At 57.9% G+C, this 20955-nt stretch overlaps 1 protein-coding gene across 1 annotated transcript in view; it reads left to right on the top strand.

Moving 5' to 3' along the window:
- Positions 1-16906, top strand: part of RAB26 (RAB26, member RAS oncogene family) — an 84795-nt gene extending 67889 nt beyond the window's left edge. The window contains exons 2-8 of the mRNA XM_019541861.1: positions 2059-2100; positions 3428-3494; positions 6870-6922; positions 12539-12604; positions 12795-12851; positions 13166-13242; positions 13548-16906. Coding sequence (XP_019397406.1) covers positions 2059-2100; positions 3428-3494; positions 6870-6922; positions 12539-12604; positions 12795-12851; positions 13166-13242; positions 13548-13650 — 465 coding nt within the window. The 3' untranslated portion in view covers positions 13651-16906. The remainder of the gene's footprint in view (positions 1-2058; positions 2101-3427; positions 3495-6869; positions 6923-12538; positions 12605-12794; positions 12852-13165; positions 13243-13547) is intronic.
- Positions 16907-20955: the final 4049 nt, after the last annotated feature.

Here is a 20955-nt window from a genome sequence, read left to right as displayed (position 1 = left end):
TAATAAAGAACAACACTTCATCTCACCGCAGCTGCTGAACCACTGGCGAGAAGCGAGAGCTTTTGAAATGAATGTTTGATAAGGGAGCGAGCCAGCGAAATGAAGATGACGGCAGGAGGCACAAAGCAAATAGATCATTAAGACGCTGGAGGGGATGTACCGTCTGCCCTCCCCAGGGCAAGGGGCAGGTATCTCAGTCACCAGCTGACCCGGGTGTTACCAGCATCCCTCTCCTGTTTGGCAGCGAGGGCTGATGGGCTCATGAGAGCCTGAGAGAGTTGGTGCAAAGTGAGGTCACTTTATTAGTAAATGGGCACCTAGTTTGTGGTGGGCCAGCGGGGCGTACTCCTGCACTGAGCCACCCCTCTCACTACACCCTACCACCTACCAGGCTCTGAGTGTCTCCCTGGGGTGCTTCACGTCCAGCTGATCCCCTTCCTGGAGCGCACCCGGAAGCCTGGGGTCATCGTGCCACCACCCAGGCGTCTCGGTCTGTCTGCAGCCCTGTGCCCCCTGGGATGCACAGGCCTTGTAGACCTTGAGGGTGCTCGACCCATTGTAAGACCTTGGGAAATTTCCCATGGCCTGGAGCGCAAATAGTAGCCTCTCTTAGTGAGCCAGACATGAAGGCATGCCTCTTATCCCTCTCCCAATGTATCCACCACACTAGGTACAGTGGAGAACTTCAATATTGGTTACAGAGAGGAGGCTTGGAGGATTCAGGATAGGAAGGAATCACAGAATAACCTTGAAGCAATCAGTGTGGCTAGGTAGCCGTTGATTATGCATCTGCTGTACTGCAAGCTACACATCTGGATAGGTTTCAGGTAGGTTTCTCACAAGTATCATCCAGAGGCTGGCTGAGCTTTCCTCTGGAGGCAGCAGTTCAATGTGTGTCCAGTTTCAAGAGAGACAGAGGGAGAGATCCCCCTCTCTGTCTGCTCAGTTGTTCCCGTGCTGTCCAGAATGGTTCTCCCCCTCCCCTCCTGGGCAGTTCGAGCTTATATAGCCCTTTTGGCATTACCATCCTGAACCAATCCTGGCCAGATGTTGTTGGATGCTAGCCGATTGATTTGAAATGCATCACGGGTTACCTGGAAGAGTGACAGGCGCGCCTGCCCCCATGCCATGAGGTCACTGCTAACACAATAGCGGGGTGGACCTCCCACGCCTGGTTACCTGTAACTTCTCCCATCCGCAGAAGCGAGTTCCCCGTCCCCCAGGAGCGTTTCCAGCCCGGGTCATAATTCACTGCTAAATGAAACAGATGAAGGGGGAGGGCTGCCTGCCCACCGCAGCGGCCACGGCAACGCGCTTCCCGTTGCAGACCCACCCGTAACGGGATGGGTGTCTGGGTGGCCCCATGCCTCCGTTTGATGCCTGCTGGTTTTGGGTCTCGGCCCCTGCTCCTGCGCTCAGTCCCCTGCCCAGGTCCCCTGAAACCCGTGTGGTGCATGTGGCTGCACCGGGACATAGAGGGTCCTGAAGTGGGCCAGCTCCTGGCGTCCTCCCCACCTGCTGGGCACTGTTTTTTAACTCCAAATCCCTTTCCGAGTCGGGCGCTGAAGCTTTCTTCTGGGTCCAGCTACTCCAGGGGGGCTTTGTGTTGGCAGGGTTTAAGATTTGCTGGTACAATGCTGGCAGAGGTCAGGCCAGGGGAGGGAGGTTGATGGGGGTCCTCGCTGCACCACCCCTGTAGCATGCAGCCTGTCCCCGTGGCCATCAAGAATCACAGGGCCCTGCTAATGAGCAATCCCACTGGGCCTAGCTGGGGCTCTCTCCTTATCCTCGTGCAGTGAGTGTATGCTGAGGGGCTCCAGCCAGGTTTTGCCCCAGTGCTAGCTAACATGTGCTGTGTAGCTAGGTCTGAGAAGTGCGCTGGGGCAGTGCAGTAGCTCGTTGCCTCAATAAACAGGGGCCCCAAGAGCATCCTTGCTCTTCATCGTCCAGCTCCGTGCAACCTGGCGCACAGGAGCAGGGTGGCACGAGAGGGCAAGCCTGAAGGCAGAGAGCTGGTTCGTGGTCCCTCTCTCATCCTCCCTCTCTTCTCTCTTTCAGAATAAAGTCCTGAACGTGGACGGTGTGAAAGTGAAGCTGCAGGTAAGCACCCCCCAGGCCTCTGCTCGGTTCCTTGAATGTGGGGGGCCAGCATGGGTGGTGCTGGGGGACACAGGGAGCTTAGCGGGACCCCTCATTTGAAGTTGGCTGCTTAGGTGCCAACGGGCGATGAACTGGCTGCTAACGGGGGCCTGATTCAGACCCGTTCCTAATGCTGTGTGTACTTGGAGTCAGCCCCGGTGTCAGCTGTTGGTGCAGTTGCCCTGGGGAAGGGGGTGAAACCCTAACCCTAAAACCAAGTCTCCCTGGTCTGGATCAGTGTCTTCCTTGCTTCTATGCAGGGGTTTACCATCCTGGCAGACACCTAGGCTGACCCTGTGCAGACCAGGTGAAACCCCTCAGTTCTGTTATCCTGAATAGCTGAACTAGACGGCTTTATTTCCAAGAGCCCGCGAGTTGCTCGGGTCCCCGGGGAGCTGGCTGTGTTCCCTGACCTCTGCACCAGTAGCTCAGACCTGACACTCGTGCTCTCCTCCCTTGCCCATTGGGCCTTGACGCTCTGCAAGCGCATCCCTGTATTACAACCTGATCGAGTCAGTTAGCGGGTCCTCACTCATCCATCTGGCACGGGGGGGTTCGACGAGGCATGCACCATGCCGCGCGCTCTTTCTCGGACCTGGTCGTGTCAGCGCGTGGCCGTGCCGGGACCGGCGAGGCGCCTCATCGGCCTCGATGGTGCTTGTCACTTTCTTTCTAGGATGATCCCTGTGAACGTCCCCCCTTTCCCGTACATGAGCCGCTCGGCTGGCAGGTGGTTGTTAAAATGAAACACGAGTGCGACTGTCTCGGGGAACCCGCCTGACACTTGATTTTTGTACTGATTTCCTGGAAGACTCTGGTCAGGCTGGCAGTCCTCTCCTCGCCTTTCTGAAGGCTGAGCTTTTTCCACTCCTGCGCTGCCCAGTCCCTACTCGTTTCCTCCAGTGCATCCCATCGACGCTGATGCTTGCCTGGCTGGGCGGCATCCCCTGGGCACGGCCACGCAGGCTGTCTTGGGGAGCTGGCGATGGGGCATTAAGCACTTTATGTTTCCTTGGCGGCAACTAAGTGAGTCACTGCCTGCCCTCAGCAAGCCAGGGGCAGCAGGCTCCGTGCCCGGTGGGTCTGAGGGAGTATAACTATTTACAGACCCCATCACTGCTCATATAGAGCAGGGGGGAGACTGCAGCTCCCATTTAAACCCACAGCCTTGCTCTGCGATGTCCCTGTAACTCTGAGCTGAGCTGTTTGCAAGGGGAGCTTTACTGCGCCAGGGTCCCCACGCGGCTGGTGCACGTCTGACGGGCTCTCCTGTGCTTGCCCTTTCCAGATCTGGGACACGGCTGGGCAAGAGCGGTTTCGCAGTGTCACCCACGCCTACTACCGAGATGCCCACGGTAAGAGCAGCTCCGTGGTGCTAGAGGGATGTGTGCCCTGCACATGGGGCGCCGAAAGGCTCCAGGATCCCGACCCTGGACAAAGCTGGGCGCTCACTCACCCGTTGCTGGCTGGTTTGGAGGCTGGTGTGCTACGGTCACCTCCTGTCCTGCATCCCTGCGTCACGGTGTAGGGTCGGAGCCCAGATACAAGCCCCACAGGGGCTTTCAGGCTTCATCCTCTGAAGTCATGTGCAAAGGCAGGGAGGAAGTGCTTTAGCCCCCAGCTTTGCAGGGAGGCGGGAGGCTGCGGGCCCTTCAAGACCCGCTCCGTGGAGCCCCAGGCACGTCTGCCCAGCAGCTGAACTCTGCTGTGCCCACTACTCCCAGGGGAGCAAGGTGGTGGGACCTGGGAGGGCTTTGTGGCTTGGCACGTGGCCCTGGGAGCCGATACTTGCCACGTCTCTAGCAGCGCCCGAGGCCAGCGCTCCTTCCTGGGTCTGCTCCCCAGCTCGTTGCCATGGGAACAGCTGCTTCACAGGTTTTAAAAAATAAAAAATATATAGGCGTTTCTTGTGCATTGTTGCGTCTGGGTCTCCGTAGCATCAGCCCGGCTCTCCAGCACCCCTGCGTCTCCCTCCATCCACTCTTCATCTCATGGCAACTGGTGCAGAGCCGGCTCTTTCAATGAGATGTCTCCCGCGACCGGGAGCCTTACTGGGGGTGCCGGAGCCCTCCGCACCTCCGTGCTGCCCCTCCTGCCCATGCCCAGCCCCGGGAAGCACTGATCGGAGCCTGGCTGCACGCACACACAGGGAAGGCAGCCCTGCCCCCAGGGAGCTGCAATGAGGAGCCGGGGCGGGTTATGGAAAGAGGAGATCTGGACTCTTGCTTAACTAGACCTGCAGCCTCGGGAGTGTCCTGCGAGCTCTGGCTGGGCCGTAGGGAACGAAGCCCCTCTGGCAGACATGGCAGCTGCACGCCTGCTGGCCCCCTGACTCGGGCGGTTGCTTCTGCCGTTGAAAATTTGTCCGTTCACGTGCCATGAGCTGAGAACCCGTGGCCACGTGCATGTGCCCCGGTGCGGGCCCGGGCTATGGGGCACGAGGGACCAGCACGGGGCTGGGGGCTGAGCCGTGCTCCCCGGTGTCTTTGGATGCGAGGAGACTTGTGCTGCCGTTCTTCACCCATACAAACAAGCCTCCGTCTGGCTCTTCTCTCCAGAGCTCTCCGGCATCCCTGGAGAAGTCGGCTTGTCAGCAGCTGTCTCCAAATCTCTTTCCAAGTGGCTGGAGAGCTTGGCCGCTCCCTGGGGGCCCATCTCCGAGGCGGCAGCTTCCCCAGTCACTGGAGCATCGGTGTCCATTGCACGTGTGCGTTCCCCCTTCCCGCTGCGCGGGCTCCTGCAGGGCCGTTCGGGGCTACGTGACTATCGGAGGTCCTGTTTGGGGGCCTCTGAGCCACGTGCCCCTCGCAGCTGGGCTGGTGTGGGTCACCGCATCTGCTGCAGACTGCTGTCTCTGGGTGGTTTGGCTCGCATTTTTCCTTGCCACAAAGGCAGCAGCTCAGCTGATGGGAAGAGTTCATCCGGTCTAGCTGAGCAGGCCAAGTGCCGTGTGGAAACCTCCGGCCCCAAGTCCTTCCGACAGGGATCGGGGCATTAGCTGGAGTCGACTGCAGTGACCTACAGCCCATCTCTGCTGCATGTAGTCAGGGTTCAATTGACGGTGCCCAGCTTCAGAGCGCTCCTGTGACGAGGGCATATTGCTTCTCTGGAGAACAGTCATAACTACTGCCTCTCGTTGGAGATCGTCCGCACGAATGGTCGCTCAAAGATATCTGGCTCCCACGAACTAGGAGACATTTCATTGCTTTTGCTAAGCCAGCTCTGACTGCAGCATCTCAGACACCGCAGATATATAGCTCCTGCCTGCTAATTGCTCCCTGGAACAAAATATTTGTTTTGGGTGTCTGTAAGAGGCATCTCTTCAGCCGCACAGTGAAGCCTGATGCATGCAGCAATTTAAGACTCGCTTAGCCACAAGGAGAAGGCCTCCTCTGACTGGCGCCCGGGTGCACACACATCCGTAAGCTTCCTGGAGACTCAGAGCAGTGATGCTTCGCCCTGTTTATTGTCAGGCAGATGCTCGGAGGAAGAGCAGATCCCAGGAGACTGGTTTTGCTGGACAAACTGCAGGGTGCCAGCCAGGGTCTGCCCGCACGGATGCACAGACCCCTCTTCGGTGCCCGGGTCTGCCCGCACGGATGCACAGACCCCTCTTCGGTGCCCGGGTCTGCCTGCACGGGTGCACAGACCCCTCTTCAGTGCCCGGGTCTGCCTGCACGGGTGCACGGACCTCTTCTCATTCCCCCCCAGTAGTCTGTCTCCAGGGCACATGCTCTCCTTGTTCCCAGCTGGGATGCTCTGTGCTCCAGGGAGGGTTTACGAGGAAGCTGCTTGTCTGCAGCCTTTACCCACTTTACCTGTGGGCAGCCAGCTTGTGTGTGACTTTTCCAGCCCATCAGGCAGATGCTGTTGCTCCCCATGTGAGCTCCAGGGATGAGGGTTGTGCCTTGTGCCATGGGGAGCACTGGTGTTGGATGGGGACTCAGGCCACCTCCTAGCATTTCTGTTCTGGCCTCTGCTGCAGGGAGGTGGCATGTGGGGGGGGCAAGGGCTCGATCATCGAGGGGTCATATAAATCACAGACTCCTATAGCACCAGGGCTGGAAGGGACCTGCAGAGGTCCCATCTAGTCCAACCCCCTTCCTGAGGCAGGGTCATCCCTGTCCAAACCATCCTATACAAACCCATTATCTAACCTCTTTGGAAAACTACCATCGACCCTGACGCAGGTACACCCGAACCTGCCCCAGGTAAGGCAGGGGAGCTGCAGGAGTCTGCACCAGGCCAGGGAGGTGTTTTTTTCCACAAGGCCAGTATTAAAATGGCTTAAAAGGAGACGCGGCGCTTGGGGAGCACAGAGCCACAGGGCTGGGCATTGTGCAAGACAGTATTGGAGCCCGCCAGGCCCGGGCAGCCATTCAAACACTTCTCTCCCCGCAACACGGGGGCTGGATCAGGCCTTCTCTGCCAGTGAAGGAGGCTGGAGTAAGTGCTCCGGCAGTAACGTGGCGGGGAAGGGTTCAAGCGCCGCTTGTCCCAGCACGAGCTGCTGGATTCTTCATCCTTTTGGGGTCCTGATCAGCTTCCCTGCAAGAACTGCCTCCTTTATAGAGGCGCTGTACTAATTTTCTGCCCTGGGATGAGAAATACCGTCAGCTCCAGTGCATCGTGACATGCAAGAGCAAAGCTTTGCGTGCCCCCGAGAGCAGAGCTCCCCAGGGGACTAGGCAATAGCTACCTGCGTTCACTCTCTTTCTCTCTCCCCACAGCCCTGCTGCTGCTGTACGACGTCGCAAACAAAGCCTCCTTCGACAACATCCAGGTGAGCACCGCCCTCCCCACCCTGCACCGGACATGGCTGCTGCGGTCTGCATTGTAGCCCGGGCTTGTCGTGGCAGGCTGGAGGTGGCAACGGCATCCCGCGCCTGCTTCGCCGTTCTGCTCCGGTTTGCAGGGGAGCTGTTACAAGCTGGAGGGACCCAGCCCATGGGGCTGAGCCCAGCACGGGGGCTGCTCCTGCCCCGGGAGGGTGGGGAAGAGGTTCTGGTGCCTTCACAGCTTCTCTCCTCTGCATCACTTGGCTGACTTGCAGTGTTGCTCAGGGCTGGTCTGCAGCTCCGTGCGCATATAGGTCTGACCCCGTGCTGGAAGCGAGAGCGAGACCCACTGCTGATAATGGCAGGGGAGGAGTGCCCCTGGCCCTGGCCGAGCCTGCCGGTTCACATGGGCCAGGCGAAGCCCTGCTGTAAACAGAGCTCATTCCTTTCCTGCCCAAACCCTCCGGATCGGCAAGGCTTTGAAGTGGCAAGACAGAGCCGGGCTGCAGGGGTGACACGTTTAAAGTCTGGGTGCGCTCAGGTGTGCTCGCATCCCAGGGTCTTGTTCCACGGTGCTGTCCTTCAGATGCAGAAGGGTCTGGCAGCTGCCAGCTGGCTCCTCGGTGTGCCCGGAGAAGGGAAAGGCTGAACTGGGGCAGGGGGAGAAGCAGGGTGAATTGGGTAGGGTGCTTGTTGCTATCCGTCTGGCTCAGCTGTCACGCTTTGGGGGCAACCGGTCACTGTTTGGGTCGGGGAGGAACGTACCGCCTTTGCCACGTGCTGAGGCCAGTCACCGTCCGAAGGGGAAGGGGGATGCCGGCGCGGAGGAGAGATGCTTGCGTGGCTTTGCCGCAGGGTAGCAAATGCAAGGAGAGTGCCTTGCTTGGCTTGCAGATCCCAGTCCCAGCTCACGAGGGCACCCGAGTCTTAGCGCCACGCACAAGCGCAGCAGTGCAGGTGCCCCTTTGCAGCACGTGGGCTGCACTGTCTTGGGGGTGAGCTCTGCAGGGGGGGCCTGCTCCAGGGCCACAAAGGACCTTTTCCTCCCCAGGATTTGGCCTCAGGGTGGGTGATGCCAGGCAGGGACATGCCTCCTGAGCAGGGGTGAGTCACTCATGCAGCATCCGTGCTTCCCATGACCCCGTGGCTGCTCCTGGGTGCTGGTAGAGGGCAGGGTCGCTTGGTGCATTTGCTGCAGCTGTGCCCTGTCCTTGAAGGGCATCGCACACAGACGGGCTGGGGACAAGGAAGGAGCCCAGGAGCAGCCGGGTTGCCTACACCAGTCTTTACCTGGGCCTGAGCAGCACTCCTGGGTTTGTGCTGGTGGAGCTGCCTGTGTTTTAGACGCATGGGAAGAGAGTGACAGTGTTAGGAGCAGAGGTGCTGGCACAGGGCTCTCTGCCAGGGATCAGGGATAAGCTCTCCTGGGAAAGCAGCTGCTGTGCCAATCTGCCCTGCCCCTCCCTTTGAAGCATGTTCTGCTTTGCATTTTGGGAGGCATCGAACCTCCATATCCCCCCATGAAGCTCAGGCCAGGCTCCCCGGGGAAGCCTGCGCTGCTCGCAGGGTCACTGCAGCACCTGGGCTTGTCCCCTCTTCCTCTCTCCCAGGCCAGCACACCAGTCGTGCCCACGCAGGCAGGGATGGGCTCAGCCCTGGAGCAGCAAGCGTCTCCCCTGCATGCAGGTGTTTATGGCAACAGGGTGTTTGCTTTGCTCAGGGCAAACATGGCCTTGGAGACACTGATATTTGCAGAGCAAGCCCATGAAGCACAATGATCTGTTGGATTTTCCAAGGCTGCTTCCCCGCCCCCTCGGCGCCCAGCCCCGGCTGCAGGTTTCGTGGATGGAGGAGAGTGGCATTTTCCTTTCCAGCCAACCTGCTCGCATGGCTTGTGTGAGCCGGTGAACCAGAGCCCCAGCAATCCCCAGCAAAGCCCGTGCAAAGCAGCAGTGGCCGGGTCCCAGGCCCCGTGGGCTTCCCCAGAGCTCTCATCTTCAGGCCGTGGCTGTATGGGGCTGGATCGAAGGGGCTGTATATGCTCCCCCAGGGCTGGTCTCAGTGGGGGCAGACGCCAGGACACAAGGAGCAATGGGCTCAAGTTGCAGCGAGGGAAGCTGAAGTTGGATATTAGGAAAAACCTTCTCGCGAGGAGGGTGGTGAAGCACAGGAACAGGGGTTACCCAGCAAGGCGGTGGCATCTCCATACTTGGATGTTTTTAATGCCCAGCTCAACAAACCCTTGGCTGAGATGATGCAGTTGGGGCTGATCCTGCTCTCAGCAGGGGGTTGGACTAGCAGGGGGTGACCTCCTGAGCTCCCTTCCACCTGAATTTTTGATAATGCCGTGATTCCCCGGCTACCTTCTCCCGGGCCAAGATGGACCAGTGCTTCCTTGTGCCTGCCCCAGCGTTGCTCTGTGCTGCTCGGAGCAGCTGTGTTTGAATGACCAACGGATGAAATACCACCCCCCTGGGACCGCGTGTGACCCGTGTTCAGGCGGGGGGGCCTGGTACCACCCGTCAGCTTTCCAGCAGGGCAGGTATTTTCATTCTCAGACGAGTCAGCTCCACCCAAACAAAACCAGTCTCCCACCTGCCGCCTGCAGCTCAGCTGAATTAATTCGGGCCTCGAGTTACATTGCATGTTAAATGGCAATTCGTATTAAGCCTCCATGACACTTCCAGTGGTTCTGGGAGTAAATCTCTGCCTGTCTTGTCCCCGCTTGTAAGCATCAGCTGATTATACTCGTTAAGGTCTGAGCCTGGCTGAGAAAAGGGATTTGCCACCCTCGGGTGCTGCCTGCTGTCGCCGTGCTACCAGTGGTACGCGGGAGCTGGGATGGGCCCAGCGAGGCCCATCAGCAGGGCTTGATCCTGTCAGCATCCAGGTGAACGGGGTGGGCTGAGCCACGTTGATGAGCTCTGCCGCCCCGGCGTTACAGCCCCTGGGACTGTGATAGACCCAGGGGTTTCTCTCCATCCCCCGCCCCTTTCTAGGCCTTTAGCTTTGGCTTCTTCCTTCCTGGGATCATGCTTGCAGAGACCCCTGCCCCTGGGAGCACTGTCGGCCTGCCTGTACCCAAGCCATTTGGGTGGTCATAGGAGCACGAGGCGCTCGTCCCTCGCCCCTTGATATCAAATGCCCATCAGCAGGACCGCCTCGGGGCAAGTGGGTGCTATGGCGTGGAGCGAGGAGCGGGTGACAGTTTTTGGCAGTGCCCCAGGGGAATTGCACTTGCACGCGGTGCACACGTGGCCCCGGGAACGCCCCGCCTGGCTCCCGGGAGGCAGCATCACAGCCCGGTCTCATGAAAGGCACTCAGAGGGTGACGGGCAAATGGCACCTGGTGGTGTACAGCTCTCTCCACCGCTGCCTGGGCTCTGATGGGAAGAGGCTGAATTCGGCCTCGACTCCCTGCCCTCATCAGCGGCTCCCGCGCTTGCTAAGTGAGCGCAGTAGGAAGCGGTGGGCTGATGGCCGGCCCAAAGCCCATCCTGGCCTGCCCTTCAGGAACCCCTTGGGGGCATTTATGCAGCAAGTGCAGCCCCAAACAGCATGTGAGCGGGAGCAGATATACCCCCAATATACCCCTGCCGGCCTGGAAGCCCCAGCCCAGACAGCTGCAGCAACTGGAGGATCTTGTTCATTCACCCAGGTGTCGGGCTAAGGGACCCTCTTGTCTTATCCTGCCTCAGTGTCTCACGTAATGGGATTCCCCGTGTCCCCGAAGAGCAGGCCTGTGGGAGTGGGAACAGGAGCTGGCGTCCCGCGGGCTGCATGCAAGGAGACCCGCAGGAGTGCGCGGCTGAACTCAGTGTTGGGGCTGGCAGGGTTTTTGCGCAGCCCCCTGGGCTTTGCTTTCGGGCACTGGCTGGGCCAGGGCCAGGGATTGCGACTGCCGAGGTGCGGGAGATGGTCCGTGCAGCCTGGCAGGAGCCTAGCCCTGCCCCTCCTGGGGTTCCCGGTCGGTAGCCGGGCGCTGCTGCGTCCCGGCTGGGACCCGCTTTGGGCTGCGTTTGCTGGTGGGGGCGATGCTCAGTTCTCTCTCCCCGGCCCCCCCGTTCGCTGCCTTTTCCTTGCTTGCTGGCAGCTGGATGAATGCGCCTGGGAAAATCAATGGCCAGATTGGATTCAGGCACTCAATCATCCTCTAATTGCTGCCGTTAGCCGGGGAGCACGCGCCAGGCAGGCAGCGCTCCTGCCGCGGGACCTCCCCACCTCTGCGCTCCTCCGTATGCGGGCTTCGTTCCTGAGTTGCCCTTGGGTGGCAGCTGGGTCCAGCCCCGCTCCCCTCCTACCTGCCTCCTCGGCCCACGCCAGGCCAGGGACCCGGGGCCACCCTTGCTTGCCGGAGGCACTTAGCAAAGCCCCTACATGGCCCGAGCCCCAGGGCCAGGCCCTGGGGCTCCCAGCAGAGCCAGGAAGGGAAATGCCCTTGGCTCGGCTTGCCAGCCAGCTGGGATGGAGGGAAGCCCTCGTGCTTCTTGCAGGGCTGGGGAGTGGGCACGGCCCCTGCCTGCCAAGGGCCCGTGTCCTGCCCGGGGTTACCGGGGTTGTTCCCGCAGGAGGCACCTTGGGAAGTGCCGTGTGACCCCAGCCTCTGCCTGCATGCTCAGTTTGGGTGTGGGGGTTTACGGGGCCACGTCTCCCCAGTGCCCCACGTGGAGCAGGGACCGTGGCTCGCAGCAGCACCGATCTTCCAGGCAAAGGCTCGTTACTTTGCTGGGGAAGCGGACCCGTCTCCAGCAAGCTCAGCAGTGTTCCTGCCTCCATCTAGCGTTGGGAAGCAGGCACACCCCGGCAATGGGAAATACACCGTTCCCTGGACGGGAACACAGCGCCTGTGTCCAGAGGCCCCCACTCCCTCCTGTGCCGGGGGCGATGGGAGGAAGGCCCCGATTGTGCCTGCGGCGATGCGAGTTGGTTCGTGTCATAGGGCTTTAAACAGATGCTCTGGTCCCTCGGTGCTGAACAAAGGTGACCCAGCCGTGTCCCTGGTGCAGCAGTCGTCTTCCCTCCGAACTGGGGGCAGCTGTTACCTGGAGCAGGAATCCCTGCGAGGATGCATTCGGTGTCAGCAGGCTGCACCGCTGCCCCTGGCAGAGCATCCCGGTGCCTGGAGGTCGGTGGTGCTAGGGGATTCCCGTTTGGAAAAGGGGCTGAGTGTGGCGGTCTGGACAGGCTTATCCAGCCCATGCCGCCACCTTGTATAAAGGGGAAAAACTCCTGTTTTGGTGTCAAGCCAGGTCCTGTTTTTACAGAGGGAACACTAACAAGGCCTCCGCAGCGGGAGCGAACCACGTGGGTCACTCGTGTCCTGTGTGCCCGGTCGTTCCCTGGTCCTGCCCTGGGAAAAGGAGTTTTCAAACCTGTGATGTTTCTGGGAGGCAAGACTCGCTGCAAGAGCCTGGCCGGGGGCAAGGGCTGTTTCCACCTGCCCTGGCCTCGCTCCCTGCCAGGCCCCGGTAGTGCCTGTGCTGGTTGCGGAGAGGACGCTGGGGCTGGGCTGCAGATGCCTGGCGCTGGGCATGTTCCTGGGCTAGGACCCCCCACCCCAGCAGGCTCCCCACGCCCACACCAGTCCTCACAGGTGCTCTGCTCTGCTTGTCTCCTCCCAGGCGTGGCTGACGGAGATCCATGAGTACGCACAGCAGGACGTTGTCCTCATGTTGCTGGGGAATAAGGTGAGTCAGGTCCACAGGCATTCACGGAGGTCTCCCCCCACTGCAGGGCGCGTGGCTGTTGCCCAGCCTCGGGGCACGTTGCATTTGCTGCTGGCACTTGGGAGCTGGTAGGGGAGGGGGGCTGTGCCATCGACAGCTGCTCCGCTCCTGTGCCGCTGAGCTGCGTAACACGGCACTCTCTCGCTGCCAGGCGGACTCCACGCAGGACAGAGTGGTGAAGAGGGAAGATGGAGAGAAGCTGGCCAAGGTAGCTGGGTTGCGGGGACTGGTCTGTCCTGGCTGGGGAGCAATGCCCGTCCTTCCCAGCTGTGGGTGCGAGTCAGTCTCATGGGAGGAACCCACACGTGCACACACAACCCCACTTCCCTGGGATGCTCTGCTTGCAGTGCCCTGCAGGACAACCTTCCAGCAAAGTCCCCTAAACACCCCAAGTCCTCCTCTGTCTGGCCACCTCCTGACCCCTCCTTGGGCATGCACCGCTGGGCTGCCTGGGGTGGGCCCCCGGGCCCGGGCCTGGGGAGAGCCAGGCTGCTCCGGCACTGACCAGCTCCGGTTTTGCAGGAGTATGGAGTGCCCTTCATGGAGACCAGCGCAAAGAGCGGCCTCAACGTCGACTTGGCCTTCACGGCCATTGCCAAGTAAGTTCATTACCTTTTTGCCCGGCTGCTGGAACGAAACCTGCCCCGTGCCCATTCTCAGCAGCCACGCAGACAGCTAGCAGGGCTGCAGCATGGGACAAAGCAGGCTGAGGTCCTGCAGCGCAAGCCCCTGCTGGGGTATCCTGTGGCCATGCCCTGGGGTCAGCCAAAGCGTGACTTTAATGGGCACTTCAGTGCTCCCCACATCCCAGCCCGGCATGAGGCTGGGAGGGGGCAGTGGATGCTGTGGGTCTCCCTTGTGGCAGTGGCCCCAGCGAGCGACCCCTTGCCCTAATCTCCCACAGGGAGCTGAAGCACCGGTCCATGAAGCTGCCCAACGAGCCCAAGTTCAAGCTCCACGACTATGTGAAGAAGGAAGTGAGAAGCACCGGCTGCTGCAAATCCTAACATGCAGGCGTCGGCGCCTGGGGCGCTTGTACAGAGACTCGCGTTCATGTGCCATCCCCCTCCTCGTGGCCAGTATGTGCATGTCTGTCCGTTGTGTCTGTATGCGCGCACAGGGGAGCTGAGACGTGTGGGATGAGAGGAGCAGCAGGAAAGGCTCTCGCCAGGCCAGCGCGGTCCGGCCACCACATACCGGAGACCCCACTGCAGCCACGTTCCTGTGCTCGCTCGGTCGGGTGTAAAACCTTGGTGGGCTCCTGCCAGGGAAACGAACCTTTCCTTCCTGCTTCGGTCTTCGCCGGGCTGTCCGGTTTGGAGCCGCAGGCTCTGGGGAGGGTTTGGCGCAGGCAAGAGGGAGGTGGTAGCAGTCTGAGCACACTGTGCAGCGTCATCACAATGGCTCTTGACGTCTTCTCCCCCCGTGGCCTTAGGCAAGCCGCTCCACTGCTCCGTGCCTCAGTTCCCCCACCTGTAAAATGGGTGTGGTGATACTTACCCCGCAGGGGGTGCCGTGGAGTCAAGGGCTGTGTCAAGTGTTATTCTTACATGACTGAGGGGAAACTCGTTGGGTTTTGGAGCCAGAAGGGCAGCCCCACTCAGTGACGTCTTCCCCCCCCGATCTGAAACGCTGCTCTCCAAACTCTCCAGCCTGGGGCATGGCAGCTGTCGGCTGCGCACGCCGGAAAGCTTTCCGTCCTCAAGGCCAGTATTTTTGTAGTCACTCCCCTTGCTCCATCCGTCGGGACTGTCCCTTCCTCGACACAGGCTTCTCCTTCTCCCGGCAAGGGACAAGAGCTTAGATGTCTGTTTCTGTGTATGCCCCATTGTACAGAGGAGCCGTGACCATTTCCATGTTTGATGAAGGCTGTGGCTCCCCCTTCTTGCCGTTTCTAGCATTTTGATTGAGGAAAACCCCGATGTGCTGCCGCTTTTTCTAAGTATCTTCACATAGGTGTGCTCGCATTCGCAGACCATACCCGCGCTTTGGTTTCTTTCCCACTCTCTGGGGGCAGATCTTTCCGCTTGAGACCACCGCAGGTCTCAGCAGACCTGTGCAGCTTTGCTGTCATTAGCTGCACAGGTCTGCTGAGAGCCCCATGCCAGCATCATGCACTGAAATCCTCCTTCATCCCCCCACCCTTCCCCCCAGGTCTTTGGCAGTGCTTTTTTCTAATTTTTATTGCACCTCTAAATGAATGCATCTCTGTTGGGCTCAGGCTGATTCTGAGCAGAGGTTTGCAAAGTTTGTGGCCCTGACCCCGGGCACCCAATGCAGTAAACCTCCCTTTTGCAATCCATCTGAGGCTCAAAGCTCCTCCAGCCAAAAGCAGGTGGGGGATTTCTTAGCACCCAGTTCAGACCGGCCCGCCCCGCCCCTTGTCGCATTAAGGTTCGATTCAGGCTGACGGGGGCTGAGTCCATGAGGCCCAGCCAGCAAAGCAGCGAGTGGTCCTGGGCCCCAAAGGAGAGATTTGCTTTTTTAAAGGGATGGACAGATGCCCTGCGCAGGGAGCCCGATACACAGACTAGCAGCCTAAAACCAAGTTAGAGTCATTGGAACAAACGTTGTGACCGGGACCAGGCAAAACGCCCTGGAAATTTTTTTGGATGGTGGGGAAGAAAAGAATAACTTTTTCTCCTTCATTTCCTGTGACTTAGTTTCTCACCCAAAAGCAGGAAACTGAAAGCAGAAAAAAAAAATCTCTTTTTGCAGAACCCAAGCAGCAAACTTTTAGCAAAACCACCCTTTTTGTAATCAGAATGTGGGGTCCAATAATGTTCGGTCAATTGACCGGTCAAAATTGTAAAAAAAAGAAAAAAAGCCAAATGGTCCAATACACAGAAAAAAGCATTAGGTTTTCCACCAAGATGTGTCAAAAAACAATTTAAAAAAATCATATTTTTGTCAAGAAAACTACCAAAAAAAGTAGGTTTTTTTGTAAAATTGCTATAATCTTTGACTGGTCAAAAATATGCAGTCAGTTCACAGGTCAATTGACCAGCTTGCCAGTTCTAGTTTGGGTGCTAATAAAAAATGCACCGATGGCGACCTGGGCTGGCTGCACATCCAGGTAGCGCGACACTGTGGCAGGGACGCCAGCTCCTCGCCGTTCGACGGCCCCAGCACGCTGTTGTTGCCCTGGCGGCTTCGCTGAGACTGTCCGCTGTCCTGGTGAGGCTGGCACATGCCCTGCACCAGGGACCGGAGAAGCCCAAGAGTCACTTCAGGTTCAGGCAGCTCTCCTGCTTGCCCGGTCCTGGCTGCTGTGTCCATCACAGAGGTTGCCAGCTCAGGGGAGAAGCTAGAGGACAGTCGTTGCTGAAGTACTTGCAAAGGTCTGTCTCCCAGTGCAATTATTTTGTGAGCAAACGGCATGTGTAGGAGATGCCGGCTTTGCACGGAAACACCTTGCTCGCCTCCGGTGCCCATGGGTGTCCACAACTGGGCAAGCCTCAGTGGCTCATCCATGTTGGCCCTCACTTGGGCAAGCACAGACACAGCAGCAAGGGGCAGAGCGGAGCTGGAAGATGGATCAGGTCTCAGGTCTGCTCCCAGACAGTGGTGCAAGTGGTGCTGGGCTCCTGTAGCTGCTGCTGCCTGCTCAGGGGCTCACTCCTGTCCTCTGCCTGGCACCTGGGGAAATCAGTGCTTTCCCCAGGTGCCAGGCCCATCCCCTTTCTCAGCACGTAAATTGAGGCTGCTGCTGCTCTCCCAGCAGCGGGGCAGAGCCCTTTGTGCCTGGCTTTTTGAGAGAGGTTCCCACGCGCCTCCTGCCCTCATGGGCATGCCTGCAGGAACAGCGCTCACAGTTCAGTTTGGGGCTCTAATTGTGCAGGAAATGTTTGGCGGTGCAGCCCGCTCCCCTCCTGCTCTCCGTTGTGAACTGATCTCTTCTGTACCATAGCAGAAATGAAGTGCTGGTAGCAAGCGCCTGCGTCGGATCCGTTTCCTGGTTATTTTGAACACCAGACCAAGCCACTCTCCTGCCTCTGGCTCAAGCCCCTCTGTGTGCTACTTGGCTTCTGGCATGATTCTCAATCCTGACCTTGCCTTCGGTGCAACACCTTTGGGGACTCGGTTATGTAAGTTCTTAGCTTGTTTTTACATGGGCTTGTACTGCCACCCAGCGATGGAGAATTGTTCAGTCCATTCAGTCGTAAATAAGGCTCAGAGCGCCGTGTTACCTGCACTAGACCCTTGCTGGCTCTGGTTTACAGCTTTTATGTTGTTCCTGTTAATAAAGATTTTTTAATGATCCTCCTGGTGTCTTGGCTTTGTGATCCAGGGGGCACTGATCTCAGCAGAAAGGAAAATACTCCCACTTGCCCCGCTTCTGGGTCTGTCCAGAGCACAGTCCAGCTCCGCCCCATCCTGAAACCCACTACGCAACTCAGGGTGTAGCCTGAAGAGCCAGCATTAAATGTGCTCACATACCTGGCCCATAGCAACAGGCAGAATACGGAAGGACACTGCTATTCCCCCTGTCCCTTTAGGTCAGGGATTTTCATGCAGTGGTCAGTCCTATTTATGGGAGGGGGCAGGAGTGTCCTGAGCACGGTCTCATAATGCTAAATGCAGGTGTCCCTTGCAACAGATAAAACTGCCTTAGATTAAGCACGACTTAAATCTTGGTTGGTCTAATGCAGCGATTCCCAACCAGGCTGACACCAGATCCTTTCCCAGGTGGGAAGAGGGAAGCAGGTAAATTAATAAATCCCAGGCCCTGCCTGAATGATCCCCCACCCCCACTGCCCAGCTTCTTGACAAGGAGGGAAGTGTTGTAATATGGACATGTTTTAGAAACTGGATACCACTACTCTGTTTACAGACATTGAGACAGAAGGTACAAGGCTGAGAACCACTGATCCAATGCAACTCTTGTGATGGGCTGTCAGGCCCAGGACGTTAAGATGCAGCAGTGGAGGTTGGGGAACTGAAACCCACCAAGTAACCCAACAGTGTCGTTTGCAGAAACTTTTCAAGCTGCTGTTCATAGGACGCTGGGTGTTTTTCAATCACCCTGGCAGGAAGTCACACAAGAGACCTGCCACATTTGGCTGGGAAGAATTTAAGCACCAGGAGAGCTACCAGATGGCGCAGAGCTTTCACCAGGTGGGTGAAGGGGGGCTGCCACCTTTGGCATAGATTAGCAGCCATTACAAAAGTCTTTAGTACCTTGAGAATTAATCCCTGGGAGGTGTCATAGTACAATAGCACAGCTTGATAAACTGGCATTACTACAGTCTGCAAGAGCTCCCTATCCACTTCTGTCAGGGACCTCTTCAGATCCCTCATGCCCTTCATAGGTTTTGGCAAGAGCTCTTCCAAATGCATCTTGCTACTCAGCAGCAGACTGCACTGACCAGTAAAACCCAGTGACTGCAGTCAGCTCCATTCACATCTCATAGGATGTCTCTTCCCCCACCCACTGCTGAAAAGGCTTCACAGGTAGAAATCTGAGCTCACAATTATACAACAGAGCAGGGGATACCTTGCTACTATAGGGAGAAATATTTGTAAAGTGCTAAATTACTTGCAGCCTAGCTTCAAGCAACAGACAACTGCAGTGTGCTCTTTACGTAGAAAAGTGAAGCCAGGGCTCCAGAACAAACTTAGGAACAGCTGAAAAATGCTTAACACCTTGCTGCTATAGGGAGAAATATTTAAGTGTTTTTCAGCTGTTCCTAAGTTTGTTCTAAGTAAAGAGCACACTGCAGTTGTCTGCTGCTTTAGGCTAGGCTGCAAGTCATTTAGCTTTGGGCTGGATGAGAGATTTCTGTATGTAATGTCAAGGCAAGTTAAATAAAGGGTCTTAACCCACTGTGCTCTCCCTTTAGAGGCACTCCATAAAGCAATTGCTAGGTGGAGTGAACATACTATTAAACCCTAGAAGTAATGGGATGTATGACCATGCAATGCAGCCAACTCATTCCAATGTGAATATGAGGTTATTAATACAAACCATTTCCCCCTCTAAAAATTGCTTATGACTACATACTAGCTGTTTTTTTTTTGTGAGCCCAGGGGGGGTGTTAATACTCCAGGACCTTATACTTAAACATGAGGTCATTTCCAGTATTTCATAAGCTATTTCAGTCAAAAACAGCACATTGAGTTCTGTGCTGTTGATGAGTAAGATTTGGCTTGTTCACAAGGTAGAGGCAGCAATGGTTTATTCTCACTTTTAATTCACATCTGTGCACAATATGATACAGAGGTAAAAGGAAAACCTGGATTTTACTAATTTCATCATGGCTGGATGCACACTTTAGATAGCCAAAGTCAGTTCAGTGATAAGCTGGGGCAAGACTCTACAGAGCTCAGGGATGCTCTTTGCCACTAAAAAGCTATTTCTTCCCTCTGCAGTTTTAATGCTATGATTTAGCGCCGCGGATCTCACCCTTTGTTGCCCCAGGACCCATGTGTAAACACCTATGACCGGTCCTGACTTAGTGCCCCTCACTCCTCACCCCCCAAACCAGACATCCAGTGTGGGGCAAGCCCCCCCAAGCAGCCCCTCAAAGGCTGGAGCTCTGCCAGCCTGCAAGGGAAGAGCCAATGCTTCCCACCTTCTTCTCCTTTAAAAGAGAATCCATTTTTAAAGTTTGTTCACGACCCTTTCATATATTCTTGTGACCTACTTTAGGGTTACAACTCATGGGTTGAAAGCCACCAATCTAGTGCAGCGGGACCCAATCTTTTTGGCAAGCATGCCTTAAAATCAGCCCTACCCGCTCCAAGCACTGCTGCTCCGCTTTCTGCCCCCCATACACAGAGGCTGCCTTGGACTACGTGCCTCAGCTCGGCCACTGCTGATCTAGCCAGGCTCATATACACCCTATTCACCCCGACTCCAGGAGCTGATATAGTAGTATTTCATACAAGATATAAAAATATCCCTCTGCCCATCACTTCGTGTCTAACCCCCTGCCACGTCCATGTGAGAACAGAAGAGTGCAATGATGGGGGAGCAGAGGATGTCACGTCCCCAAGGCAGGACCTTAAGGTCCACGTCCCGAGCTGAGCTGCTGTCTCAGTGCATCCGATACCCGCCTGCACGTCCAGGCTCTGCTCACCGGTGTCAGGCTGGCTCTGGTGCCCAGGCTCCTGGAGGGGGAAAGAGCAGAGTGATGCCGAGGCAGGCAGAGCTGCCCCCTCACCCCCACCCCAGCAGCTCCCCACCCCCCCACGGGCAGCACCTGAGCCTCAGCACATGGATGTAATCAGCGACTGCAGCAGCAGCGCTCATACGAGGTGTCAGAAGTCAATTGGGCTCATCACTGGCTCGGGGCCGCCATGGGCACATGCGGGGGCCGGGCCGGGCAGTGGGCTCCGCCGCGTGTCTACCTCCCTGTGCCCGCATGCCCCAGAGCACATGTGCTGTGCAGAGCAAAGGGCAGGCGCTGTACCCCAGGCCACATGCACCGTGCGGGACAGTGGCTCCCCCACACTCCTGGACGCCCAGCGCATGCGCCTTGAGGAGCAACGACTTGCTCCTAACCCAGGGTGCATACGCGGCGAGAGACCACGCTTGCCCCCATGCTCAGCCGGCCTAGCCCACGCGCGGTACAGCCCTGGAGGCCGCGCTAGGGCCAGACCCAAAGCTACGGGCCGCCAAGGAAGTCCCAGTGCCCGGACTCCAGGGCTCGCTTCCCCCAGGAAGGGCTTTTTTTTTTTTTTTTCCGTTTTTTGGCACGGTCCTGGAAGCACTGCAATACCAGGTCAATGCATGGAGTGGATGGAGCACGCTCCGGTTCCACCACCCAATACCAAAAAGAATCTGCTCAATATAGACCTCCTATGGAGGACATATCAGAAAGGCGCAACCGCACACTTACCCCGCGCCTTCAGCGCTGAAAGAACGCGTCTTGGCTCCTGCAGCGCCTTTTATAGAGCCCCCAGCCCCCTTGAGTCTTTGCATCGCCATTGGACAGAAGGCCGCTAGAAGCTGCCAATGGCTTGTGATCTTGTTCCTACTCCGCCTTCTTCCGGTCCCTATTTGTGCTGGTCCCCTCCCCGCACCAATGAGGCAGCGCGGCGCATCCCGGCCCGAGCGGCTTCTCTTCAAGGCTGCGATTAGCCCAACTACAGGTGAGGGAGGGATGCGAGAGAGCAATAGCTGCGCGGCTTGTAGCAGAGAGTGAAAGCACGGGCACCAATCAGACCAGGGCGCGCAGGGGCCGCCGGGGCTTGTAGTGCGCTCGCCTGCGGCCTCCCCCTGCGCTAAGGCAGGGCCCGGGGCCAGGGACTACGAGCCCCAGCGAGCCCCGCGCGCAGCGCTTCCGGCCCGGCCAGGCGGCGGGCGG

This window comes from Crocodylus porosus, unplaced genomic scaffold (genome assembly GCF_001723895.1).
Source record: "Crocodylus porosus isolate Cpor-Errol unplaced genomic scaffold, CroPor_comp1, whole genome shotgun sequence".
Lineage (NCBI taxonomy): Eukaryota > Metazoa > Chordata > Crocodylia > Crocodylidae > Crocodylus > Crocodylus porosus.
The sequence above is the reverse complement of the archived record's forward strand: the minus strand, read 5'-3'. Positions and strand labels throughout refer to the sequence as shown.